The following is a 26,808-nucleotide window of genomic DNA, read 5'->3' as shown; positions in this document are numbered from 1 at the left end:
TTTGGCAGAAAATTATTCCTTTTTTATTTTTTGCAGCAGTGGCCACAAAATTTATTTATCTTTGCAGTCAACATTCCAATAAGTACATTGAAACTTAATTAGGTTTTGGGTTTTTTTTGTTAGTAAGTTCCTTAGCCATGTACTTTCAGCACAGTGTATATGCAGTAAGGTTGTAGGTAAAAGCATTTACAGAAAAAAGGGGCAGCCATCCATGAAAGATAAAGTATCCATAGTAGATATAGGACCACAATATAAAAAATTGTTACTTGCAAAAAAAAGTTACAGAGCGAAGAGGGATATGTCCCCCTTAGTTTAAATGTAGTACTTAAAATAAAGGTATTAACTTCTGTCTAATAATTCATAAAGAAAAATAATTTAACATGGCTGTGCCAGTATGAAAGTGCCCAGTGACTCCCATATAATCAACAACATTAGACTTCCATTGCTATGGAATAATTGCAATAATTGCAAAGTGTTTCAAACAATGGATATGTTAAAGAGATTAAGCAAAAGGTTAAGCAAAAACATTTGTGAAAGGGTCTTTCACGGCTGAACAATCCAGCAAAACTGTGGGATATGTCCTCATTTTCACAGAGCCCCAGGATGGCTGAGGTGGGAAGGGACCTCAGGAGGCTATCTGGTCCAACCCACGTTCCCAAGCAGGGCCACATGAAGACAGCAGCCCAGGGTCATGTCCAGATGACTTTTGAGACCAACCAAAAGTGTCTCCTAACAGGTGGTAAAAGCAGGAGCTACTTTATAAAAAGGACAAATTAAATGTATCCACATAATAACTTCAGTTGTAAATCTGTTACCTGTTTATCACCAGCTGCCAAATCCCGCAGTGTGCTCAGCAAAATTGGGTCATGTTTCAATCTGGTGGAGTGGGTGCTCATTCACGTGGGAAAGGAGGTTACATTTTCTCATTGCAGGACTGACATTGAACTGTAGACATTGGAAGTAGCTTCATCAGCCACCAGCACGTGCCTAAGAGTTTCCAAAGTGAAATCTGTGACCAGGCTTCAAATTCCTTCCCTTGTAAAGAGAACAAACAAACAACCCCCCCCCCCCCCCCCCCCCAAAACCAACCAAACCAAAAAAACCAAAACAAAACAACCAAGAAGGACAGCAATTTGAAAAATCAATTCAAGAAGAGGATTTAGAAGAATACAAATGGATCAGGTTAAGAGGGAGGAGCAATGTATGTATTCACTTTTCCTGCAAGTCAACAACAGGTTTGCAATAAAAAATAAGTGGGCTTGGGGATAACGGAGTGAAGTCAGAAACACACAATGTGAGGAAGACTAAGCAAGTTTAAAAGTCAGGTTTTTTTAGATGAAAGTAATAGCTTTGACCAATCAAATCCAATGGATTGGTCATTTTCTTTGAGAATGTATTTGAAGATTAGTACTCCTCCAGCTGGAGGACATAAATTTAGTGAATGTAACTTTGCTGTCATAAGAGAGTTGTTTAGATACTTTAACAGGTTACATTTAACAGTAACATATTAAGTAATATTTTTGCTTATACTGTTGGGCACTTCAGGTGGGGAGGAAGTGACAACAGCAAGAGACTGCTTTGGTAGGTGACAGTGAGTGCCTTAGTCCTGTCCTGTCCTTCCTGTGCACAAAATTCACAGTTTCAGCTCTTGCCATTTGCTATCTCCAAGCAGAACAGCGGGAGCAAAGTGCACCCAAGTGCAGATGTACAGCCAACAGCTGGGTTGGCAAAAGGGACTCCTCAGAGCCTATAGGAGAGTAAGGAAAATTAATTTCTATAGCTGCCTTTTAGGTCCCAGAATAAGATCCCAAACCAGTACTGACCTAGATGACTTTATTGAGGAAGTGCAAGAGGATAGAGGAGAGCTCTATCTTTTTACAGGGATTTGCAGCCAATATTTTTCCCTTCAACTCTCCAGTACATTTTCTACATCAACTTATATTAATATAATGTTCTCTTGCTTTTGGAGAAGATGCTTTTGGAGAAGCACATACTGGTCTCAGTGATCATCTTTAAAACTGCCTGATGAACATGTTCATTGGTCTATTCTAGATGTTTAAGGATTAGCGTAATTACTTTACACACTCTCTTCTCAACAAGCAGAAATTGTATGGTCTCCCTTTGCATGGTCTGTATGTTTAATTTGCCAGAAAAAGGTGTTCATTGCTTGTTATAGTGTTGCCATGATTCTGGAGAAACAGGAGACCTTGGAAGTTTCCAAAGGAGCCATGTGCCAAGCATCCCATTGCAACCCCACCCTTCGGCTTCCTGCAGGAGACCTTCCCAAATTCCACTGAAGTCCAGAAAGACTTCTACTGAATGTCATAGCTTTTCAAACAGGTTTTCATCATGAAAAGAGGAGTTTATCTTCTAGAAGAAGAAAAGGAAACCAAGAAGCAAAGCACAAAGAAAAGGCAAAGAACAATGTCAGGCAAGAAGACATTATGTGAAAAGTAACCATATTCAAAAAGTTGCATTAGTTCAATATGAATATTTTTATATGAGAAAAATGTGAAGATTCCCAGAGAAAAAGTTTCTCTCAAATACTTGTGATTCTGGCTGAAGCAATAACACTTTTTTATTAAACAATGTTTATCAAGATGGCTTTACCTACAAAAAATTAAGACTTACAATTACTGTTAAACTATGTGATTACTTGACTAAAGGAAAGATGGATCTTAAAAACCCAGCCTATGTTGTAGAAAGGAACTAATTATTCAGGCAAGCTAAGAAGGAAAGATAACTAGAAAAGAATGAACAATCTATTAAAATCCATCCACTGATTAGGATCTCTGACACCAATTGACACTCAGAATTATTCAAATTAATTTTAGTATTTCTGAATTTCAAATATCATTGGGAAGTTTTCTGTTTCAATTACATTGAAGCACTTTAGCTAAATTTGAAAAGAGCGTGTCAGACGTTAAATATCTGATTAAAAAAATCATACCATCTGCACAGTAATGCAGAAAATCTATTCCTTGGTAGGTGTAAATATTCTACTGTAAGAATTCCATTGGAAAATACAATTCAGTCTACTTTCCATAATTTCACATGAAAATGTTTCACAAGAAAATGTTAGAAAAAAAGAATCACCAATGCTTTTGCCAACACCTTGCACAAACAATTCTGGCATTTTCTTTTTAGATGTTCTCTAGTTTTAGAAGAGGAACTTAAAAACAGTTTTAATAAAAGATGTTGTCAATCTTTGTCTTTCTAATGCTAAACATCCCTTTAAGTCTGATTCAATTTTCCCTAGGTTGTTCTGGAAGTACAGAGGTGTATGTCTACCAACACCAAAGGTAGATGACTAACTCTGTAGGAGCGCACATTTGGTTTACACAGTAGGGTTAATAAGGCTGATTAAATCCACTAGAACTTCAATGTTTCTACATTATTTTGGACTTTAACTAACCAGAGAAGATATCAAAAGAATAAGCTGTATTTTTCTCACCTCTATTTTCTCCTTGTTCAAGTTTTACCAGGAAATAACTTTCCTATAGTGCTAGATGTCACATGTAATTTGTGTGATAAATAAGTACTTATACATTATTCCTATACTTATACAGATTTCTATTCACTTACCCAGCCTTTCTCTTATGATCCCCATCAAGCAAGCATTCCTACAAATCAGGATCATATAGCTTCTTTCTGAATTATGTACATATTACATATCAAGTAGTTTTCTTTATTCAGAAATACTGTTTATCAAATTCTGAGAATAAATGTAACTCACGTATATATTCATTCATATAACCACAGTATTAGGATTGTAGTCTTTAAGGACAGGCAACATTGGCTTACCCCATCTTGGCTCAGCTTCCTGTGCTGGGCATTTGATGGGAGATGAGATAAAACAGAAAACAACTGATGTTTAACAGAGCTGCAGACTAACCTATAAAAGAATAATTAATGGCTTGTTGTCTCTAGATTTAACATTAAGTGAAGTTGTTTGTTTTTTTTTAATTACCTAACCAAACAAATAACAAGCCTTGTCATTGGCCAAGTATAAAATAAATGTATTTCAGCTAATTCTGAGAAAAGCTGACTTTGGACAGTCCCTGCACAATGATTTTGGAGTTGTTTCAAATAAATTAAAGCCTCTTTTTTTCTAGCCAGCATTCTACACACATACATAAAATAATTAAGTGAATATTTTAATGCTTGACTTGTGCTATTCATACATAAAGGAATTTTCCTATTCATTTAAAAGGTAACAGCTTTAAGTGCAAAATAACTAACACTCTCATTAAATATGATGTTTATGGCCACTCTCAGTAAGTTCTTGGTTCCTTTTTAAAAACACCATAGTCACATTTGAATATATCTGGGGTTGAAGATCCTTTGGCCATTGCATAAGAGAACAGACACTTAAGTTTAAAATTAGAATGCTTTAGCTGCATAACAGCATGAGCAATCCCTTAACTTGTATGGATTCAGAGGTTTTCTGAATCAAATATTTCTGGGGGAAAAAAAGCCCCAAACTAAACCCTCAGAGATAAAGGCCACTTACTGGTGAGTCATTGCAATCACTCTAGACAGCCTGGCCAATGCCCACCACTGATGACTGGCAGACTTGCTCTTGGAAATTAGATTCTTCAGCTGAGTAGGTGAAAAAATGGCTGTGAAGCTTCTCCCTCTTCCAAAGCTGACATATAAATCCAAGTCACAATATCTAAAAAGTTGAAGAGATTATTGCATTTTACAACCTTTCAGATGCCTTATGTTGACATATTCCTAATGGGGACAGAAATGTTTACCTTATATGTTGTGAAATATTAGGTTTATATTGAGTATGAAAGGTATATACATCAGCTGGTAGGACAGCAAGCAACTTTTTGATGTCTGGTCTCGGCTAAAAATATGTGGGTTGGAGAAGGAATTGATTGATTTCATCAATATCTCTAAGCAAATTCTGAATAATTTAGGTGGATACAATTTTTTTTCCTTCAAATTCTAAGCATTGCTTGAAAAGAAGATTGATGAAGAGGCTGATTTAGATTATATTCCAAGACTGCCTTATCAAAATTAGGATCTTCATTTTATCTTACTGTGATAGTTTGCCACACACTGGTCTGGCTAGAGAGGTCTATATGAAGGCTGCTGGAATCTCAGGAAAATTGTAAAGGTTGCAGACAGTAGCAGATTCACAGCTGACAAAAAAGTGCTCAAGAAAATGTATGGGTTTTGTGAAATTTGCCTTAACAGAGCTGAACAGATTCAATTGGATTCAGTGCCAGCAAAGGAGGAGCAGCATGGTGATGATTAGGAAAAACTACATCAAAACACAGCACCTAGGGGTGATTGTGAAGAGCCTAGCTCTGTTCCTATTTTTAAAAACAGGAATGAGTTTGAAGCTACTAATATGAAAATCCTCCAGACATTATTTCTTCAGCCTTCTCACAGTTCTCTGGAACTCTCATGCTATGCAGCTGCCTAGGGACTTCTCCTTTAGAAGATCTATGCTTCACATCTACTAGAAGGCTCTGTATCTTTTTCTATATATAATAGAATAACTATAACTAATAATATAATAATATAATAATATAATTACAACTAACTAATAGAATGAATGTTAATTGGAATAACTATTCAATGTCTTGTGGAACAGTATTGGTACAGGAGTCAGATAACATAGGAAAGGGTGCAGAAAAGTAAGTTGTTTCCGAGATAACACAAATGTGTTTACTGATACTGACTTCAGGTGTCCCTATAATCGACTGAGCCGAGAGAAGCTTCTACATTGACCCTGCTACTGAGACACTTTGTGACTTTGTGTAAATAATTGGTTCAACATCCACTCTCCTGTCTTGAATTAGATTTTTAGAGTGTTACTAGTAATAGTTACAAAGTACATAAACTCAACATATATATATATATATATATATATATATATATATATATATATATATATTTTGTCTCGGTTTGAAACATAGGTATCTGCTAGGGAAGGCAGGAGTCTACCTCGGAATGAAAAATGTCAACCCCCTCCTTCCGAATTATTATAATTTTTAACTTAAGGGATCTCTCAGGCCCCTCAGAGATCTGGGGATAGGAATAACAGTTCTTTACTAGTACGTATTACAAGGCAAACAAACAATAACTACAGCATTAACAACAAAACAGAACCAGGGACCCCATGACAGCACTCTCGGCCAAGACAGGAAAGGATGGAGGAGAGGCTTTGCTTCCCAAACGCCCTCGGGTGGGCAGTCCCGGTACCCCAGCAGGACTCTGAGGAACCCCCAGCTGGAACGAGCAGAAGAAGCAGAAGCAAAAGAAACAGAAGAAGTAGCAGCTCTGTCTGGGTTATGGCGAATTCCTTTCTCCCATCAACAACAGCTCTGAGTGTGCCCTGCTCTGAAGATGAAGAAACCAACACCCACCTCCACCCCACAGCTGCCCCCGCCCTCCTTTTTACCTGCCTCCCTCCCCCCCGGGCCCAGCCTCTTTGTATTCTCAAGCACCCAATAACTACCAACATTCAGGTTTCCCCTCAACCAATGGGGAAAATTCTACAGGTGAGAATGAACAAAAGGAGGGACACCTAACCCCCAACACACATAAATAAATAATAAATAATAAATAATAAATAATAAATAATAAATAATAAATAATAAATAATAAATAATAAATAATAAATTATAAATATAAATATAAATAATATAAATAATATAATATAAATAATATAAATAGTAGAAATATTATGAATGTTATAACATTATAAATTATATAAATAGAAAATGGCATCACCAAACAACTTGGTTTGAAAGGAACCTTAAAGATCATCTCGTTCCAAACCTCCTCCCATGGGGCAGGGCAATTGCTTAAAGCCCCGTCCAGCTTGGCCTTCAGCACTTGCAGGGATGGGGCATCCACATCTTCTCCACAAAACCTCTGGCCAGTGCCTCACCACCCTCACAGTTAAGAATTTCTTTCTAATATCTAATCTAAAACTACCCTCTAGGAGTCTCTGTAACCATTAGACCAGCACTGCCCCATCATAAAGGTCACAAAGATTCAACCTTCAGAACTTATTCCCTCAAGCTCTCAGTTTAATTTCCTGATTACTATGCAGTTTATTTCCACATTCTTTTCCTACTAATTTGTTTGTCTGTTATTTTGGACATTCTTCAAACCTTCAGCTGCACTTTGTTTCTATACATAACTATCATTAATAGGAATGGGGCATCCACACCCCTGAGAAACATGTTCTACTGTCTCACCATCCACACAGCAAGGAATTTCTTCTTAATATCTAATCTAAACCTACTCTCTGTCAGTTTAAAGCCATTTCATCTTGCACTTTCACTACATGCCCTTGTAGAAAGTTCTCCAGCTCACTTTAGCCCCCTTTAGGCACCATTCATCAATTTTAAAAAACCCAGACAATTAAATTTCTTTGTATATGAATAATATCATCAATAATTTTATCATATTGACAATCTCATGTGGTTTCAGGTGGACAAAAGGAAAAAAAGTAATTCCTTTTTGGCAGCTATCTTCGTGGTGTGAAGGACTCTTAAAGAGAAACAATGGCCTTTTGGAGTTGAATGGCCATCTGGCCAGCCACATCCTTACCCACACAAGCATGATCAGCAGCAATCTTCCTCTTTACCAAATACCCACAGGATTCATTTAAAAATTTAGTGACCTTTATTCACAGTCCTGGTGAGTAAACACAGACAGCAGTGCCACAAACTGTACCACATTGAACCACCAGTGTTTCACCTCTTGGAGCTTTCTCAGTGACCGGCATTTCTCCAATGAAACTTCTAAAATGGAAGTTAATGTAATTCCGGCTGTGGGTATTTCCTTTCCTAGGAGGAGACATCCATTTAAAAAGTGACTGGACATGGATTTCTGCTCCAGCCTGGAAATATGGGAGTAGGCAAATGTTGCTGGAGGCACGAACAGGCAATACAGTGTTGAATTATTACTAGAATTACTGGAGAAAGATTATTGAAACTGAAGTTATATCCACATCCTGAGAGGTTTTAATGTTAAGGAAACTTTCAGGGTGGAATGTGGTTGGCATGTAAGGAATCTGTTCCCCCAGCAAACATAGCCTTCACCTTTAGATGTTGGCAACACTAGGGGAGCTTCATGAGCTGACCTTAGAGTAAGTGGAGGGTGGAGCAGAGTGGATACACCACAGGCAGGCTAAGTTGTAAATCACTTCCAGTATGGAACTAAATGGTGTCCTACAGCTAAAAAACCACGGACCATTTTCCACACAAGAGATATATTGATTCTGAACTAACAGTTGCTTAATTTTTTGGTAAAATTGTGTTCTGTGGATGGCATTTGCTCATTAAAACACCAAAAATCACCTCCATCCCAAAAGCTACCTGGCTCCTAGGTGTAAACACCGCTCACTGAGCATGTGCTCTATATTGTTCCAACCTATACCTTTAAAATCAAAATGAGAAAATTCTACACCAATTAGTAACAGAGGTATGTATGACAAGAGTCACTTAAGCTCCACCTAAACATTAAAAAAAAATGTATAACGCCTTCTTGTGTGTCAGGTAAGATATTTTTGTAGAAAAGGCACACATTGTGCAAAGCCCTGGTGAAAAGTCACTTATGCCACTGTGGATATTCTTCATTCCTCAGGTTCAAGTAGGAGAAATTCCATCTGAGGTGAAGGCAAACAAAGACTGAAGCAGCTGAGTAAGGGCATGGAGGGCCTATGGAATAAGAAGACAACTAGCAAGGCAAGACAACAGCTGAGAAGGCTGTCATCACTTTCAAGCAAGATGTCAAGGATGAAGTCCAAGGAAGGAAAAAAGCTACTGAAGTGCAAGGAAAATTATGGCTAATGACACAACCAATCCAGCACTTCTTTCTAAAAGGACAACATCACCATCAACAGTATAGTAGCAAATGCCCCTTGGTGTATTGGGAGGAATGATGAGGAAACCATGCATGCTCTGTATGCCTCTGCAAAGTTCACACAGAGGAAACCAAAACCCTATATTTCACCTCTCACATCACCACAATCAGATATAATACCCCTTATTTACATAGTCTGACTGTACATATCCATTTTGGCACCAACAGAGAAAATTACAAGCATAGTACATTCCTTCTTCTTTCAAGACTCAAAATACTAAATCCTAAAGGAAGAAGTGACTTATCAGGATTTTGTATAAGTTCTGAACATTTCCCCATGAATGGAGGTGCACAAATAACTTTCAGAAAGATTTAAGTCACCAAGGAGCTTTGAAAGTTTTACCCTGTGGATGGATCCCATACAAACACAGCCAACTGGGCAGCTTAGTTTCAGTGGGAAAAGGAGATGTGAGGGTGATAGCAACAATGGGCCGTTTTATAGTTTTGAAATTTGCCTGACTGCTTTGGGCATAGATCCAAATGTTCTAGGTATGAAAAAAACCAGCCTTCCTACCACACCTCCTCCCCCTTGTTTTTTAAAGCCTATGTTATTTCCATAGTGATCTCTTGGCACTGTTTATTCCAGACAATGGAATACATTTGGTTACATTTTGGCTTTTGAGGCAAAAGTGTGCTGATGGCTCCAGGTTGAGGGAGAACAAAGCTTGGGAATCTCCTGGGAGATGTGACCAGTCTGTACATTGAAGAGGCAAGTCTTGCTCACACACTCAGGGAATTGCCAGATGCTAGCACTGAGATCAGGAAGGAGTTTTCCCCAGTGCAGATTGGCACTAGTCAATGGGGTTTTTTGCCTTCCCCTTCAGCATCAAGCATGACCATTGCTCAGGACTCTCCAGTCCCTTTCTTCCAGGCTGCTCATGCATCTCAAAGATGGCCTCTTGTGCCCTGCAGCTGAAGGGAGGAAGGCTTTTTTTCCCCCCATGGTGGGCTAGCAAGTGTCTCTAGCAGGTTTTTTTGCCTAGTGTCTGCAGCACTGAGCATAGCCCCTTGCCAGGGCTCCTCTGGGCCCATAATCTGTTCCTGCCTGCTGCCCTTGCACTTCCCAAGCACTACTGGTGCCCTGGCTCCCTCTGACTCTGCTGCACGCTGCAGGTTTGGAGCAAGAGTGAGCTCTTCTCTTCACATCACTCCATTTTCCGATGGTTTCTTGCTTCTGATACCTTGGAAGCCTTCCTTCCTTGCTTGGAAGGGCTCCAGGCTTGCTGCCCCATCCAGATGCTTGGATGCTAAATGGCTTACTGCCATTTTTCAGCTCTTCCAGAGCACACAAATGTGGGGCAGGCAGAAGAGCACATTTCATTCATCCTTGGCCAAGAAGCACAGTGGAGCACATTTTGGAAGGCAAAATGTGTGCTTGTCATCAATATGTGTCCTACTTTGGATAATACCACATGGTACCACACACCTTTTTGCTTTCTTCTTTTGTATGTAGTCAGTACCAATCCTCATTCCTCTCATTCCTCACTCTTCAGGAAACAGGGATTTGGCCTGTATTTCTGCTGCTGCTCTCTGTGCTTCTGTAGCTTTTCTTTGCTAGACTGCAAGGGATGTTTTTTCAATCTAAAGTGAAGAATGCACCAGCCTGCTCCTGGCTATGTGTGCATTGTGTTAATGCTTGCAAGCATCAGCTGTGAAACAGATTCAGAAAAATAAAAAAAAAAAAATAAATTACATAACATAAATTCAGATACAGAAATAAAATACCATTCCCCTTTGTAATCTTACAGATCTGTGTCCTTGAACGTGTTTTTGAAGATGAAGAAGCCTTGGTATTTCAGGCAAATAACAGCCTCATCATTATTTGATTTATGGTGAGCGTAGGGAATGGAATGGAATGGAATGGAATGGAATGGAATGGAATGGAATGGAATGGAATGGAATGGAATGGAATGGAATGGAACGGAACGGAATGGATTGGAATGGAATGGAACAGTTCTGCTATGTTATGCCCAGAGTTCTGCATAACAAGCTATGATCCATGTCTGAGACCTCTATCCAAGAGAGCAGCTCTCTGCAGTGTCAGACACCTGCAGCATCACTCAGGCTGAGCTGGAATATGACCCCAGAGCCCTGGGCAGGAGTGGTGGGTGGAGAGGGGAGGGCAGCATGTAAGTACAGCCAAGACCCTGGCAGAAGACCTGCACTGATCATGTGCTCTCCTGTAGACACTGATGGCTGGCCACTTTGGAGACAGCATTTTCAGCCAGAAGGGACTCAGCTCTGAGGGAGCACTGTTGTTCTCTGGGTCTTGTGTTTTAACAGGTTTTTCCAACGGAAATGGTTCAGGTATTTCTACAGCTGAGTAAAAGGAGGAAAAAAATCCACAGGGGAATGAACATGTATTGCTCACATCAAACAGTTTGTAACCATTTAGTTCTGAAGCACCTCCTGCTCCTGACTGAGGGACTGATCTCAAAGCCTAGATCTTTGATCAAAAAGTGTCAGAGATGTGGGGGTTTGCCATCCTGTGGAAGCCCAGCTAAACTGGATAAACACAGAAGACTTTGAAAAAATACAGTTTCCAAGTGTTTTTTGCAAATGTGTTCAGGTGATCTAATGCTCTCTATGTGTTCCACAGCTCTCACCTCCATTAAAAGGTACATGCGTCCTTCCTACAAAGTGACAGAGCCAATGCCCAAGCTGGGACACAACGGCCTATTCCATCCTTTCTTCTAGAGCAGGGCTGGAAAGAAATGTCATCAAAGATATCCTGAGCATCTAGTGGTAAGGAAAGGAGGAGGAAGCAAGAGCCAAATCAAATCAAATTTGATCAAATCAAATTGAATCCAAGAGCTGAGTTGTAAGGGATGATCATTGAGTCCAAGTGCCCGACCACTTCAGGGCTAACCAAAATAAAAAGCATGGTATTAAGGGCATTGTCCAAATGTCTCTTAAACACTGACAGGCTTGGGGGATTGACCACCTCTCTTGGGAGCCTGTTCCAGGGTTTGATCACCCACTGGGTAAAGAAATGCTTCCTCATGTCAAATCTGAACCTCTTCTGAGGGGCACAGCTTTGAGCCATTCCCACATCACCTGGCACTGGATCCCAGGAAAAAGGGACCTTTTCCCTTTCCTCACCTCAGGAAGCTGTAGAGACCAGTAAGGTTGCCCCTCAGCTTCCTTCTCTCCAAACAAGAAAACTCCAGTCCTGAGCTGCTCCTCACAGGACACCCTGCCAGCCCCTTCCACAGCTTTGGTGCCTTCTTCTGGATGCATTCAGGGACCTTCACATTCTTTTGAAATTGTAGGGCCCAGAAGCACACACAACACTCAGGGTGAGGCCACACCATCAAGTACAGCAGGATAATCTCTTCTTTGAAGTTGCTGGTGAAGCAGTGTTTGATGCATCCCAGGACACAGTCTGCCCCCTGGGCTGCCCAGGCCCACACTGCTGACTCCTGTTGAGCCTCCTGACAGCCAGAACCCCCAGACCCCTTCTGCAGGGCTGCTCTCCACACGCTTCTCACATTTAGACTTGTGCCTGCCATTACTCCTTCCTAGGTGCAGAATCTGGCATTTTTCCTTATTCAGTTTCATGCCACTGATGTTTGCCTAAATGCTTCAGGCTACCCAGATTCCTCTGCAAGGCCTCTTGTCCCTCGGGAGTGGCCAGCAGCACTTCTCAGTTTGGAATCATCAGCAAACTTGCTAATGGTGCATTCAAGCCTGCATCCAGATCACTGAGAGATAGATTGAACAGAACTGGCCCTGGAATGGAGCCCTGAGGAGCACCTCTGGTCACCAGTCACCAGCCAGATATGGCCCTGCTCACTGCAGCCCTTGAGCTCTGCCCTTCAGCCAGATCTTCACCCAGCACACCACAAACCCACTCATCCCACAGCTGGAAAATTTGTCCCAAAAAAGGGGCTTGGGTCTAGATCATCTTTAAAGTCTCTTCCAACCCAAACCATTTTGTGATGGGCAACCTCCCCCGTGATTTGTTTACTCCCCCATTAACTACTGGAATTAAATTTTCTGTATTTCTGGTAGAGTTCTCTTTTACTACCTTGATCATTTTAATTTCTTTCAAGCTTGTGGCCATCTGACTTTATACACTCATGCTATTATTTTTTTGTGTGCTTTGAGTCAGAAAGCTTTATTCTTACTTTTTATATGATTCCCTATTCATTTTCAAATCTCAGTTTTGGGGACATTCTTCCCTGCTGCTCTTTCTCTGCTTTTCAAGTTGTTAATACATTTTCTAAGTCACAGTCAACGTTTTGTCTGATTTTACCCAATGGATGAGCAGTTCTCCATTTTTTCCTGATTGCAGTTCCCCTTGTACAACTATGAATTTATTTTCTTCCAGCGTTGTAACTTTATTTGCCATCATTTCAATGAGTTTCAGCTTCTTGCAGAAAATGTTCCCCCATTAGACTGGTCCTTTAGAGAAGACCCTGTCCTCATCTCTGTGTGATGAAGCTGAACACAACTGTCATTACTTTGCTTCCTTCCTCCTTCCTGATATCAGATTAATAGGCACCATCACTTAGTGGTAACTTTTATACAGGTCACTAAAAAGATAATAATTAAAAGAAATACTGCAATATAGAAATGATAATTCTATTGGAAATAATACAACTGCAAGAAATTTTAACTCAGTGCTGCAATAGGTATATTTTATCATTACAAAACTGCTCTCTGGTTGAAAGTCCCTTCAACTGCAGCAGCTTGAAAGCTGCTTAACAGAATGTCACTATTGGCAGTTTTTCTTACACACTTTGTGCTAGCAAACCTGCTCATATGTGGCAAATCTGTAAGTTTGAATGAGGAAGTAAACGTGTACAAAATACATCTTTCAGTAGCTATAGCAGTCTTTTTTTTTTGTTATTGGCAGCCTTCATTTTAAAGTGAGTGACCTTTTCACTTTATTTCAGTTTATCAGTAGACTGTTGCAAAGTTTTGTCATCATCCACCTCCAATTCATTCACCTCTTCCTGCAATTCATCCTGCAGCTCATAGTCTGAGGCTGATTCAGTGTTATCATCCCAGTAATCAGCTTCATATCCATCCAGTAAGTGTTGCTGTGGCATTAGGTCATCATCGTCAGGAGGATTCCTTGCTTTTTTCTTTTTCATTTTCTTTTGAATCTTAGAAAGCTGCTGCTCCTGCTGCTTCTCTGTCCAGGCAATGTTTTCTATATGCCTGGACACTTTCATTTTTTTATAGTCCATTATCTGTTTATTCAGCAGTTCATGATCAATACCAAACAGATTAGATCGCATGGGTGAATCTGAAGATTGAGTTGTTGAAGGGAAGAGTTTACTGTGGGAAAGAAAACAAGTATTGGCTTGGGGTTTTTTCCCCACATACATTTCTATTTTTGACAACTTCAGTAACACAGAAATAAACTGGACTTTTCAGTTTAACTTTATTAATGCCCTGTGTTTCCTAGGAAGGAAGAGATAACACTCTATCATGTGTCCAAGAACAGTCTGTGTCAACAGATTTAATGTGAGAAAGCCAATAAAGCAACAATATGCCAGATTTAACTGCTTGTCTCTGGGAAAAAGTATACATAGGTGAGCACTGGACCTGGGAGCCCCAAGGAACTCAAGACTCCTCCCAGCTCTTCCAAGAAGTGAGAAGCAGCAGCCTGTGCCCAAAACCCATCAGAGTGATATGACACCTCATGCTGGACTTAACTATTTCACCAAGACACAGAGGAAGGTGTTAGGTGCCCTTTGGGAAATCTGTCACAAGAATGACTTTCCACAGGATGCTATTTCTGATTCACACCTGATGGACCATCCTCTGAGATGCTGAGGTACAGCATTTCTACCAACAGACTGCAGGATCCAGGTGCAAAGGCTGTTGGTTTTGAGAGCATCCAGTCCACAGAACCACTATTCCAATAGGTTGTTCAGCCCTATCTCTCAATGGTTAAAAATCCCTCACAGAAGAATGTTAAATTAATTTAGGGAGATTTGCCAGTAAACTTGCAATCCATGTATAACAAAGCAAACTTACATCAGAAAAAAGTGGACAAGAAGAGCAGTACTACTGGTAAATGCAGTTTTCATCCTCATGAGACAATTATCAGCAAGAAACAAATATTACTGCTGCAGAGCATTTTTAAAATTTTGATTATCATCAACACATCAGGTCTTGAATTCTTAGAAATTCTACATATATTTCCCTCACAAAAACTAAGATATTAATACCAGAACAAGTATTGGGTCTGCGAGTAACAATGTAACATCTAATTAAAATATACATTCTCTTACATCAAATAATACCCAATTTAAATTGGCCAGCAGAGATGAAAACAGACACTCGTACAATTCTGACCCAAAAAGACCCACCTTGAATCATTCTGAGATGGTTCTACTTCTTCTGGAGGTCCAAAATCAGCAATTGCCAATAAGTCCTCGACCTGCAAACACATGAAGGCAACATATATTAAGGATCCTGTTTAAACCTACATTGTTCCCATCTACACAAGAAACAGGCAAGTATCCAACAGCAAATATGTTCTTTTCTATGTTTGAATATTTAGTGATAAAAAATAAAAAAATTAGTCATTTATTTAACTTCAAAACAGCCTTTTCCTTCTTTTACATGGAACTGCTTATACTTCTTGCCTGGGATGTTTTGGTCAAATAGTGGATCCAGAGATTCCTACGAAGTTTTTTGCCTTATGTGCATTATGAATCCTTGGCTAGGGATTGTCTGACAGATATATTTTTTGGTTTATTTGTTCTTACCTCAGTCTTGCAAATCCTTTGTCATAACATCCTTACACAGAGGTTTTTTTTACCTCTTCTCCCTTTCTGGAAATTTGCATTTCTCTCATAGGCAACTATGGAGTTCACAAATCCCTTTTAACTTGGCATCTAACCAGTAAATACTACAAATCTATTATATGCAGTGCTTACAGACTGTACATAATTGTGAAAATTTTCTCTTGTTTGAAATTTCATTTCAGCTTTTCTTTACATTAATTCCCTTCTAATCCATTGTATTATTCTAGGAGTTAAATGGGATGTTTTTTCCCTTACTTACAATACTTAAAAACCAAGTTCAGCATGTTATTTGAATCTGTGATTGACATAAATCTTATGAACTGCCAAGTGGGAGAAAATGATCCATCTATCTTCTCCCCAGTGTCATTCCCTGACAGAAGTGATATAAAGAGGGTTTTTACTTGTCTTCTGTGAAACTCAGAACTTTTCTGATCACAGAAAGTTCAAGCAGTTCATTGCATTTCTAGAGAATCTGAAATTCTTTTTATGCCTTCCAGCTCTGCTCATGCACACTGCAGGAGTCCATAAGGGTCTAACAGTAATTGGCTGTAACAGCAACACTATTATAAATAATAAGGCACCTCAGGGCACAGAAACATGAACTTTCTCTTTTTAACTTCTGTTCACATCAACAGCTTGAGGAGACATTTCTCATCAAATTCTACCCATTGGTGTCATCTTTTTCTTCTGGAAATCTCACTATTTTAGACATCTCGCTTCACAGTCCCAACCACAGCAAATTCCTAGGGAACATCAGTATTCTAGTAATATGTCAACAAGCTAAAACTAACAATACCTTGACAAGAAACATGAAACAATAAACAAAATTTCAAAAGTTAAGAAAAAAAATGTAGTATGAATAAGCCTACATCCCCTATGCAAAGATTTGCACTTCCCTACAAACATTTTAACAATTAACAGATGGAAAAAGATATAGGGAAAAAAATAAAAAAAAAAAAAATCACTGGTTATTCAATTGAATCTTAAAAGCACATAACATTTAAAATGTGGAAAACAGCTCCAACCCCATTTCTATAATCATATACACCAGGCAACCCTGCATTATTTCTTAAAGTGGTGATTTAATTTTCTAAAATTTCTTCACTGGCCTACTGATACTGCCTACAATTTTTCTACATATTACATAGGCATCAATCTTACTCAAGATTGTTAAAATTATCTTTGCAACTTTAGAGAAAGACTGATTTTAATGTAAATTGGTAGAGCAACTAAAGAATCAGCTCTCTCCTAAGTCACTATATTTGTACAATGAGTCAAAGATTAGATTTACCTCTTTTACAGCTGCAGCTTCCTTGTCTCTTATAAATACCACTGGGGGTACATTTCCTACAATCTGCTGGCTTTTCAGAAGATACCTGGCAAAAACACAGCATTCACCAGCATGAGTATCAGTATAGCATCTCCAGGACAAGTAGAAGGTGTTAAATTAAATCCAGCGGTAGTGTATATTTAAAGATACAGCTTGCAAAATTTTCAGTCTGATGAGGAGCTATTCAGGTTAATGCTAAGCAATACATCACTGCAGAAACCCAACCTCGAATGCATAGCATACAGAAACTACTGGCTGCAGGTCCAGCTGAGTACTGATGATATTAGGTTTGTTCATATCTGTATGCAGAAGCTGGCACATGTCTTTCCCACTTCATTTGATATCCTTATTCCCACTGTAGGGATAAGAGCAGTGGGGGATAGAGCCCTCAGAGCAGGGCAAGACAACTTATCCAACATGCTAGCTGCAGGAAGGATTGACAGAGATCCCCTTGTCTCCGTCCCAGCCAACTGCTTTCCTTCTTAAAGAGTAGAAGCTGTGGAGTAGAAGAGAGCATTATGCTGGAGCAGGAATTACACAGCTTAGGGAAACAGTGGGAAGGGAAATGGCTTCACAAGTATGCTTCTATGCCACACGCCACATGGATGAAGTCTTGAACTTCCAACAGACTGGCTTGATAGCAGAGGAAAAGCCAAGGAAAAGGGGGAAGAGAAAAATCTCAATGATACCCTGAAAAATCACCACTCTGTGCTGAAAAAATGGGCAAAAACATCACAGTACATGGTAGCAATTTCAGTTTTGGGGGTTTTTCAGTACCAGTATTGTCAAGAATTTCTGTAATAACAGTCATCTCTTCTGGAGATCCAAATCATCCCTTAGCAATCAGAACTGCCCAATGAATCTGCAAGGAGATCCTTGCAGCTATCAGTCCATTGTGCAGCATCCTGTTCTGGGCTCCTGTCCCACACAGTCTGTCTAGCCACCACCACCAGGACACTGGAGTGAGACCTCACCCACACTCCTGTTACTTTCTGCTCAGTCCACTCCTGCCCTGGGAAAGCACAGAAGCCAAATAAGCCAGCTGTGCTCCAGAAAAAAGATCACACAGCCACCCTTCCCTGTGAGGCTCATTGCAGGAGATGCTCTACTCCAAGTATCTAAAAACCTAAAGCATCCAAATAGATCAGGTCTAGATTGTCAGAAATACTTAAGAAATGACTCTGGATTTAGGAAGTGGCCTGACTGTCCCACAGCAGTACCGTATACGTGGAGCGCTCTTTCGCAGCACATTTTCAACATAACTTTCCTTCTCCATAGTGGAAGCAGGGTTCCAGTACACACGACACGCTGAAAAGTTGGATGACAGGGACACCTATAAAAAAGGCAAATCTGCCTTTAAAATTATATATATATATACACACACACACTTCATATACAACAAAGTCTGTGATGGACTGCAGAAAGCCTATTAGAAAATTTCTTTTGAAAACAGAAGTAATGCTATCAGACCAGAATCAGTTAGTGAGTAAATCAGGACTGATCTACACCCAGACATGTCCTAGTGCAGCACAAACACTGTGCAGCTATAAAATCTGTATTTTATTGAGAAGAAAGCTGTTTCTTTCTCATCTTATAAATGGTTTAATTTATACAATTTATAGCAATGCCTCCTGAAAGTGTTGTGTCTTGCCTACACCAGCCAGCATTTTTACATGCAGACATATGATCTGAGACAAGCAATCCTCAAAGCCCTAGAGACAGAAATAATCTGTGAAGGATATTGCACATATAGAGCCAAAAGACTCATCTTGCCCATGTAATTTTGAACACTTGTCTGACAACAGAATTAATTCAGCTGGCAAAAACACCTATTTCAGTCAGGAATAAGAAACCTTTTGTCATAGATGCTATGAGGTACCATTTTTTTCCCATACTTCCAATATCAAAGCTAAGTCCACCAAGCTTTTAAGCTGAACACTGGTATAATTTAATCTTTACAGAACAACAAATGTAGGAGCTAAAAACTGCAGACAACAAACAAGAATGTGGAGACTGATTTAGTTCTGGTATCAGAACTCTGACATCCCTTTCAATTCCACAAATTATAACACCACTAGATACAATAATGTACAAATGTCAATTTGTTCTCGGATCTGGCTTGACAATGACATTTTCTTAGGCTGGCCCTTTCTGCCAGTAATGTTGCTAGTGAGTGACACAAAGAGATGACAACTCTCACACAGCTGCAAGAGTAGTCTTGGAAAACTACACTTATGTTGGTAAAACCAAGCTCCTCCTTCTGAAAGGGCAAGACAAGGAGTTTATGTCTGAGTAACAGAAAAAAAAAAAGTTGTATCAAGAGAATCACCATTTCATTGACCTGAGTTGCATTTGCATTTGAGTGGCAAAGGTCTCCTAAGCCAGGTACTACAGTGGCAAAGCTCTGCTCACGTGTACTCCAGAGCCTGATCTTGCTGCACTCTGCCACACCAGAAGCAATGCAGTAAAGCTCTTCTTGCACACATCACAACAGCCAGGAGAGCTCCTTTGGCATGTCCATGCCAGCCTCACAATGTAATCAGAGTGGCTCAGCACAAGCTGTAGCCTTGGCACTTGCCTTGCAGATTTCCAGCTTGAGATCATAAAATTCTTGACTGACTTCACAGGTAGTGGCCATCTCTAACACAGCTTTATGAATGAGACCATTCAAGACTCTGCAGCGAGTGTTACCTTCTTTCCTTGTTTGTGTCAAGTCATTTTTTATTAAAAAGTCCAAGTTGGTTGGTTTATGCAACTTTAAAAGGAAACAAACACATTAAACAGTAGTTACACACTTGTATTAGGCAACCATATACAGTTTCATGAACTTTACTAAGTATGCTCTTATTTCATTATTGCAGCTGTGATGGCTTTATATAGGTCCTACATATCAAGTGCTTCAATAAAGAATACTTCTGTTCACACAGTCTCTGACATTTCTGTACTACAGTCAAAGTTTCTAAAGTTCTTTTTGTATTTTGTAGCATGCTAAAGAGCTCCATAGATCTGTTTTCTCAAATACAGCAGGTATTGACTGAAAAACACTGCTTGTTTGAAAAAGTAAACATTAAAAAAACTCATTAAACTAAGATCATAGAAGTTTTAATTTGGTCAGTGCTCAGGAGTGTGCAAGAGAGCGTTGATGCTGGAAAGGATGAAAGATCAGCGCAGAAGAGGAAACAGTAATAGGAAGCCAAATGGCAATCCTATCACAGTCAGACTGGAGTCCTACTGCTTGTTCACAAAATCCTGCTATCTCTCCATCAGAAATTGCTTCAAAGTTAGAACCAATGGCAGAAACACAAGTCTGTTCCTCCTAGGACAAAAACCCACGTCACCTTAAGAGCTTGCACTCACCATTTGTGATCCCAGGGTAGGGCTGTCATACCAGAACTTCTTTCTTTTGGGAAAAAGAAAGGAAAACAGCCTCATCTTTCAGCAGCTCAGAGAAACAAGGACTCCCTGTGCTATTAATATTCCACCTGCCTGAAAGCACACCACAACACCCAGGTTTTCCTGCAAGTAGCTCTCCTCACAGCTGGGGTGCAGAGAGCAATGCTTCCTATCCACAGCAGAAGCTGCACATAGACAGCAAGGGGGTGGAAAAAAACAGCTCTCAGGTTTCTTTAGATTCATGGAATCATTAAGGTTTGAAAATAGGGCTAGGATCATCAAGTCCCATTATTGACCCAGCACTGCCAAGTCCTGCACTAAACCAAGTCTCTAAACACCACTTCCACACATTTTCTGAACACTTCCAGGGACACTCACTGATTACACCACTTTCCTGGGGATCCTGCTCAATTGCTTGACCATTCTTCCCTTTCAGTGAAGAAATTTCTCCCAATATACAATCTAAATGTCCCTTAGTGCAACTTGAGGCCATTTCCTCTCATCCTGTCACTTGTTTCCTGGAAGAAGAGACTGACCCCCACCTGGCTACAGTCTCCTTTCAGGCAGAGAGTGATGAGATCCCCCCGAGCCTCCTTTTCTCCAAACTGAACACTCTCAGCTCCCTCAGCTGCTCCCCACAGGACTTGTGTTCAGGACCCTTCGCCGCTGCCCTTCATTGGACACGCTCAAGCACCTCAGTGTCTTTCCTGTACTGAAGGGCCCAGAACTGGACACAGCACCCGAGGTGTGGCCTCACCGAGGCCAGAGCACAGAGGGACGATCAGTGGCCTGGTTCTGCAGGACACGCTACTGCTGATAGAGGCCAGGGCCATTTGCATTCTTGCGCACACGTTCAGCCGCTGCCGACCAGCCCAGATCGGCGGCTCGGGGACGGTGTCTCTCTCCCCTCCACGGTACCGGGGCCGCGGGAGCGCCCGAGCCCCATAGCCCTCCTTATTCACCTTGCCCCGGCGCCCACAGCCCACCCTGACAGGGCCCTGCACTCCGGGACGGCCCCGCTCCCGCCGGCCCCGCACCTACTTCTTCTTGCGGAACATTTTCCGCAGCATGTTCCTGGAGCCGCCCAGGGCTGCGGAGCTGCGCAGGGCTCGGCACCACCGCGGCACCGCTGCCACCGGGCCGCCCCACATCGCTGCCCTGGCCCCCGGCCCGGCCCGGCCCGGGGAGCTCCCGCCTCAGCTCGGGCTGTGGCTCTGGCTCCGGCTGTGGCTCCCCCTGTCGGCACGGAGGCCCGGGGCGGCGGCGGGGGGTGTCCCGGCCGGTCCCGGAGAGGGAAGGAGGGAGTGAGGGAAGGAGGGAGTGAGGGAAGGAGGGAGAGAAGCCGAGCCGCCCTCAGGCCGGGCAGGGCTCGCACGCACGCAGCCTGAGCACAGGCTCGGCGCTTTGGGCCGGGGAGGAAAGACGCACCCAAGGGTCGGGATTGCTGCTGGAGAGGCGGCAGGAGCCGCTCCCACACGCCGGCTGCGCTTGTGGGTGTGCCGGGCGATCCCTGTAAAACACGATTTACATGTCCTTCTGTTCGCTGCTGCATCTGCACACATTTGTAAGGGGATGCGACAACAGTAAATGACACTCAGGCAAGACTCTGTGCTCTGGAGTTTTCCACTGAAGATCAAGACAAAACACTGCAGTTTTCCACACAGAACCGCTGCTGGGGCATTTCAATAAATTAAACCTTTACTTGATATATTTTATCTGCACAACACTGTGGGATAATTACAGGAAAAGTGATCAAATAACTGTTTCTGCACTGACTGCATTAATCCTAAAAGCGAGCTGCTTTAGGGCAGCACCTCACGAGGGACAGGAAGACCCGCCAGGCCTGCCTGTATGCTTTCTACCATTTCCTCCATCATAACCCAGCGTGTCTTCTTGGTGGCACTTCCAATGTGAGGAGTTATTATAACATTCTTCATCTTTAACAAAGGGTGATCCCTGGAGAGGAAAAGAAATGCTCAGCTAGTCACTCACATAACATTCATCTGTTATTTCATCACCTGCAGGGCAGCCAAGAAAATAATAATTAAAAATAAAACAAAACCTAATTGCATGACCCAAGCGTATTCAGAGGAGTTCAAAGTGCTGCCTAGCTTGGTGGGGCTTTATGCAACAAAACCTCCAAATGAATGAGTGTGAATTTTATTTAGCTGTGACAGAAGGATTAGGGACACGGTTTCGGCAGGACTAATGCACATACCTCTTGTACTCCTACTAAAAAAATTATGCAACTTCTCACATTCTCACAAAATTTTATTCAGTTTGAACATCACATTTACATCCTTTTGTATTTAACTTAAATACATGTCCTACCTTGGCAAAGGTTCAGGATATGTCACATCCAGAGCAGCTGCCTTAATAACTTTGTTTTGAAGGGCTTCCACCAAAGCATCCTGATCCACTACCAGACCTGGGTCACAGGAAGAAGAATATGTTTATTTTCATGTTCCTTACTGTCCACTCAGCATTCTTTCGGGCACAGTGGTCAGGTAAATGGCAGGGCAGGCCACGGTTGCAGTTGCAGAGTGTGGTGGAGTGGGAGGGGAAAGCTTGGCTATGTGCAGCAGGGAATTAGCAGCACAAAACAGAACGCTGGGCATCAGAGTTGGCTGTGCCACCACAGTGTATGTGAGCAACAACACTGAACTAAATAAATAAAAGGCTTAAGTAGGAGATATACAAACACACATAGGCTTCTAATACTCCAAGCTCACCAACATTTCAGAGACCTACTTTCTCATTATTATGGGAACATTTAAATGTTTTACTGAGATATGACCATGGGTGTCTAAAGAAACTAGTAATCAGAAAATTTAAGGAATATTTCAGAAGGATAGACTCTGTATTAGAGGTTTTCCCAAGACTTATCATGCCAGCAAACCTTAATGCAGTTTTGTTTATTCTGCACCTTACCTCTGCTGATATTAATAAGAGTAGCAGTGGGTTTCATCAGCTCCAGCTCCCTCTTTCCAATCAGTTTGTGTGTCTGTGGTGTTAGGTTCACAGCCAGCAACACAAAATCTGACTGCTGGAGCAAATAATCTATCTTCTTACAGTAAACAGCTCCAACAGCACTTTCTTCTTCCTTTTTTCTGAAGGGAAAATCCCAAAGTTAAACTGCAGTAGCAAGAAACAAGGGAAATATCAAACCACCAGTAGAGAAAATATTTCTTTACTGTTACCTTCACTGTGTAATGCAAAGAAGTTAGCTGCTTGTCTGAAACTCAGTAAAGACAAAGGTCAAGCTGTTTCCTACAATTCCAGGTGAACTGTACACAAATGTGCAGTACTACACTACACCATTGGGGATGGAAAGGAAGAAATGGGTATCACATAAATGCACTGAATAAATGATAAACCAAATACATTTGTGTTACAATTTCTGCTTATAATGGGTATTCTTTTCCTATTCAAAAGCAAGACTGATGTCTTGTGAAAATTAAGTAATTTAAGTAAGTAATGTGAAAATTACTCAGGAAACACACAAGACAGGGCAAGGGTTAAATCTTCCCAAATCTATGTCAGCAACAGACTGACTGTGCTGTGCATCAGTGTTGATTCACTGAAACCACACGCCGCAGGACCTGCTGGTGCATTCGATCTGTATCAGGACCAGCTTGGCTGGCTCTCATCAAATTCCCACAAAAGAAAATAATGGAATGCGCCTGATGGGAACACAGGGGCACAGGGCATATACACCTCATCTAGAAGACATTAAACAGACTGGCAAGTCTGGTCCTTTATTGTCATGTGGCTTTAGAAAGGTGAGATGTCTTTGCCTGAATCCCTGCCTCACCCAAATCACTGGAGTTAAGTCCTCCCAGTTTTCTCCTTTCCAGTCCTTTGCTATGTTACCACCATGGCAGGAATATCTCAGGAGCCCAAACTAACAGGGACAACAGTGAGGTGTATCTCTCCCATTCCTTCCTGACTTTCTTTCTGAATAAACTGGGAAATCAATGACCATCTTGGAACAAGTGTATGTATTCTTCCACTTAAAATAAAGAGCACCATAAAAAGTGAAAGCACAGTGAAAAGTACAAATAATACATAAGAGCAGTGACAAAATAGAGTTGCCGTGGAGCTGCAATCAGCTTTACCTCTGATTTCTGTTGTGGTACAAAATCTTCATTTCAAAGGCTTTTGCTCTTTCAGCCACTTTGTAACCAATGACACCCATTCCCACGATCCCCAGAGTTGCTCCAGAAACCTCAACCCCCAGCCAGTCAGCAGGGAAATACTCTGTTTCAGGGGAGACTGCCATCTCATGGCCTTGGAAGAGAAAAAGAAGAATTATGTAATGTAAGGGATGTTCCGGCATCTAGCTACTTTTGCCCACCCCCCACACTTTTTATCGTAGGACAAGGCAGAAGCACAGGAGGAATAATATATTGTTATCGTGTTTCTGGAAAAGAAGTGAGTAATGCTGCATGTACACATGACTGCTGACACTGATTTCTTGCTCAGGACAGAAACATACCCAGCCTCTCTTTGGCAAAAAAGGAGGCAAGGAAGATAAGGCCAAAGCAGCAGTAAGGCCATCCCGTTCCCAGCTTCCCTGCAGATACACCAAGGTTGGCAGGGAAAAGAAACACAGAGCATGGCGGGCAGATTTCTGGACAGCTTGTTCGTAATGACTCAGATACACGGCAGCTTGGAAAAGACAGGCTTCAAGCCTCCTTGAAAATACATTTTTTTAATCCCCTGTTATTATGACTTGAAAAGCAGGACTGCAATGAACAAGTACAATGATTAACTGGTTGTGGGCTGAGGGAGAAGGGGCCTGAATTTAAAGCTGTCCAAAGAAGGAGCAACTCTACCTTGCCAATATGTCAATTTGGAAGTAGAATGACAACTATAGTCAACAAGACAGACTTGTCTTAACTTCTTCCTTTTCCCCTGTTTCCCGTATTTCTAGTTTTAAGCTTACTTTTGCATCAGCACACATTTTCTGCATGTTTCAAAGTCTTCTTTTCTATGGAAAGAGTAATACCATTTATTACCTTCCACAAGTCTCCTGGAAGATGCCAGCAACAAAGCCATCCCCATGTCTGCAGTGTCAATGGAAACAACAGATGGAGTGTTGGACACCTTCACACCATAGCTGGAGAGGAGTTTCAGGTCCAAGTGATCTATTCCCACTCCAGAACTCGCAACTACCTTCAAGTTAGGCAAGCTCTGGAGCAGCTCTTCATTAATATGTGGTTTGTGATACCACATATAGATAGCTGTGATCTTTTTGCTGAGAAATGTCTTGTTTTCAAGATATTCTTTCATGGTGATGAGATGAAAACATTTATTCAGAACTCCAACATGGTCTTCATATACACCAATCCTCCCTCCTATAGTGTCAACTAGCACATAAGGCAGTTCCTGACCCTCCATGCCCTACAGAAGCACAGAGAAAGAAAAAGACATGGTCTGAAGTGATCCATTATAACTTTTTTCCCTAAAACCCAGAAACTGATTGGCTCAATTATGTCCTGTTTTCCCACTTGAGGAAGGATTTGGCTAAAGATAACCATTCCCACACACAGAAGTCTTTTGGGTTCTCCCTGTTTTATTCAGAAGGATGTTTGATTTCTATATAATCTTGTTAATAAGAAAAGAAAACATTTCTGTCATACCAAGTATTCTAATCCTTAAACAAATGAGCAACCAGTTTTTACACCTGTTCAGTGTTCGATATTTAAAGCCAATGACTTGATAATTTAAGAACATGGCCACATGAGTGGAAAGGTATCTTTAGTCCGCAAGTTCTGCCACTTCTGCAATTATATTAAGCAATTATCATTGACGAGATTACCTCAGTAAAAATTTCATTTAATGTAACAGAGCTATAAATTGTCAACTATGAACTTTGGAGTTACCATGAACATAAGTTTACCCTTTCTTTCTTTCGTCTCCTTCAGCGCTTTGCCAGCTCTTCACTCTGCTGACTCTGCAAAGAGCCAAGGCTGTGATCTCAGGTTAAAGCCGAGACCCCCCTCAGCCCGAGGGAATGCTCCCACACCGCTCCCGCTTCTCTCCCCCCACCACCCGCCCCCGCAGCGCGGTGTCCCGCCAAGTTCTCCCTGCCCAGGGCGGGCTGAGCGCTTGCCGCTGTCCCGGGGCTGGGACTAAAGATAGGAGGGAGCTGGAGCGGCGGCCGCAGGGCTCCGTCGGGCCCTGAAGGACGGCCGGGAGCGGGCGAGATGCCCCCCGCTCCCAGCCCGGGCGGGGCTCGCAGGTGCTGCCCCCGGAGCCACCGCCCCCGGGGGGCTCGGGGCCCGTCCCCGGCCGGCAGAGGCGGTCCCGCGGCGCCGCTCGCACTCACCGTGCCCGCCGTCCCGGCCGCCCCAGCCGCACCGCGGGGGCGGAGCGGGACCGGCCGCCGAGGCGGGCACTGCCCGGCCGCCC

General features: G+C 41.7%; 2 protein-coding genes across 14 annotated transcripts; both read right to left on the bottom strand.

The window, feature by feature from the left end:
* On the bottom strand, positions 1–21,980 carry RBFA (ribosome binding factor A). 11 transcript variants are annotated; one of them, XR_015274214.1, is made up of 10 exons: positions 21,429–21,978; positions 20,356–20,398; positions 19,577–19,753; positions 18,219–18,331; positions 16,960–17,044; positions 15,228–15,298; positions 4,514–4,675; positions 3,805–3,895; positions 816–987; positions 1–729 (listed from the first exon to the last, which is right to left on the bottom strand). XR_015274214.1 is itself a non-coding variant. In XM_086843184.1 (9 exons), exons 1-9 carry the CDS (start codon positions 21,941–21,943, stop codon positions 970–972), a joined length of 1,275 nt encoding a protein of 424 aa, XP_086699310.1. In that variant the 5' UTR covers positions 21,944–21,978; the 3' UTR covers positions 1–969. The 11 variants fall into 11 exon arrangements, 8 of the variants coding, with proteins under 8 accessions (XP_086699310.1, XP_086699342.1, XP_086699320.1 ...); XR_015274220.1 differs by having other exon boundaries at positions 21,433–21,746; XR_015274216.1 differs by lacking the exon at positions 3,805–3,895 and having other exon boundaries at positions 21,429–21,977.
* Positions 21,981–22,071: 91 nt separating this feature from the next.
* LOC111945138 (uncharacterized) lies at positions 22,072–26,808 on the bottom strand. Of its 3 annotated transcripts, none has more exons than XM_086843255.1 (7): positions 26,726–26,808; positions 26,297–26,350; positions 25,413–25,797; positions 24,510–24,681; positions 23,323–23,501; positions 22,723–22,819; positions 22,072–22,347 (listed from the first exon to the last, which is right to left on the bottom strand). In XM_086843255.1, exons 3-7 carry the CDS (start codon positions 25,792–25,794, stop codon positions 22,194–22,196), a joined length of 984 nt encoding a protein of 327 aa, XP_086699381.1. In that variant the 5' UTR covers positions 25,795–25,797; positions 26,297–26,350; positions 26,726–26,808; the 3' UTR covers positions 22,072–22,193. The 3 variants fall into 3 exon arrangements, with proteins under 3 accessions (XP_086699381.1, XP_086699367.1, XP_023803584.2); XM_086843241.1 differs by having other exon boundaries at positions 26,280–26,350; positions 26,726–26,793; XM_023947816.2 differs by lacking the exon at positions 26,726–26,808 and having other exon boundaries at positions 26,280–26,625.

The sequence above is a fragment of the Cyanistes caeruleus genome, chromosome 1, assembly GCF_971803275.1.
Source record: "Cyanistes caeruleus chromosome 1, bCyaCae1.hap1.1, whole genome shotgun sequence".
Classification (NCBI taxonomy): domain Eukaryota; kingdom Metazoa; phylum Chordata; class Aves; order Passeriformes; family Paridae; genus Cyanistes; species Cyanistes caeruleus.
This window is presented reverse-complemented; position numbering and strand designations above follow the sequence as displayed.

Bases quoted from the DNA above. Each gene is read 5' to 3' on its own strand.
- LOC111945138 (XM_086843241.1), bottom strand. The intron at 24,682-25,412 runs GTAATAAATGGT...TTCTCTTCCAAG, and splicing joins TTCCAGGAGACTTGTGGAAG to GCCATGAGATGGCAGTCTCC. The intron at 23,502-24,509 runs GTAAAGCTGATT...TTTTCCCTTCAG, and splicing joins TACCACAACAGAAATCAGAG to AAAAAAGGAAGAAGAAAGTG.
- RBFA (XM_086843174.1), bottom strand. From the start codon at position 21,943: ATGCAGCAGCGAACAGAAGGACATGTAAATCGTGTTTTACAGGGATCG. The intron at 18,332-19,576 runs GCAAGTGCCAAG...CCTTTTTTATAG, and splicing joins TCAAGCTGGAAATCTGCAAG to GTGTCCCTGTCATCCAACTT. The intron at 15,299-16,959 runs GTAAATCTAATC...ATGTGTTTGCAG, and splicing joins AAGCTGCAGCTGTAAAAGAG to GTCGAGGACTTATTGGCAAT.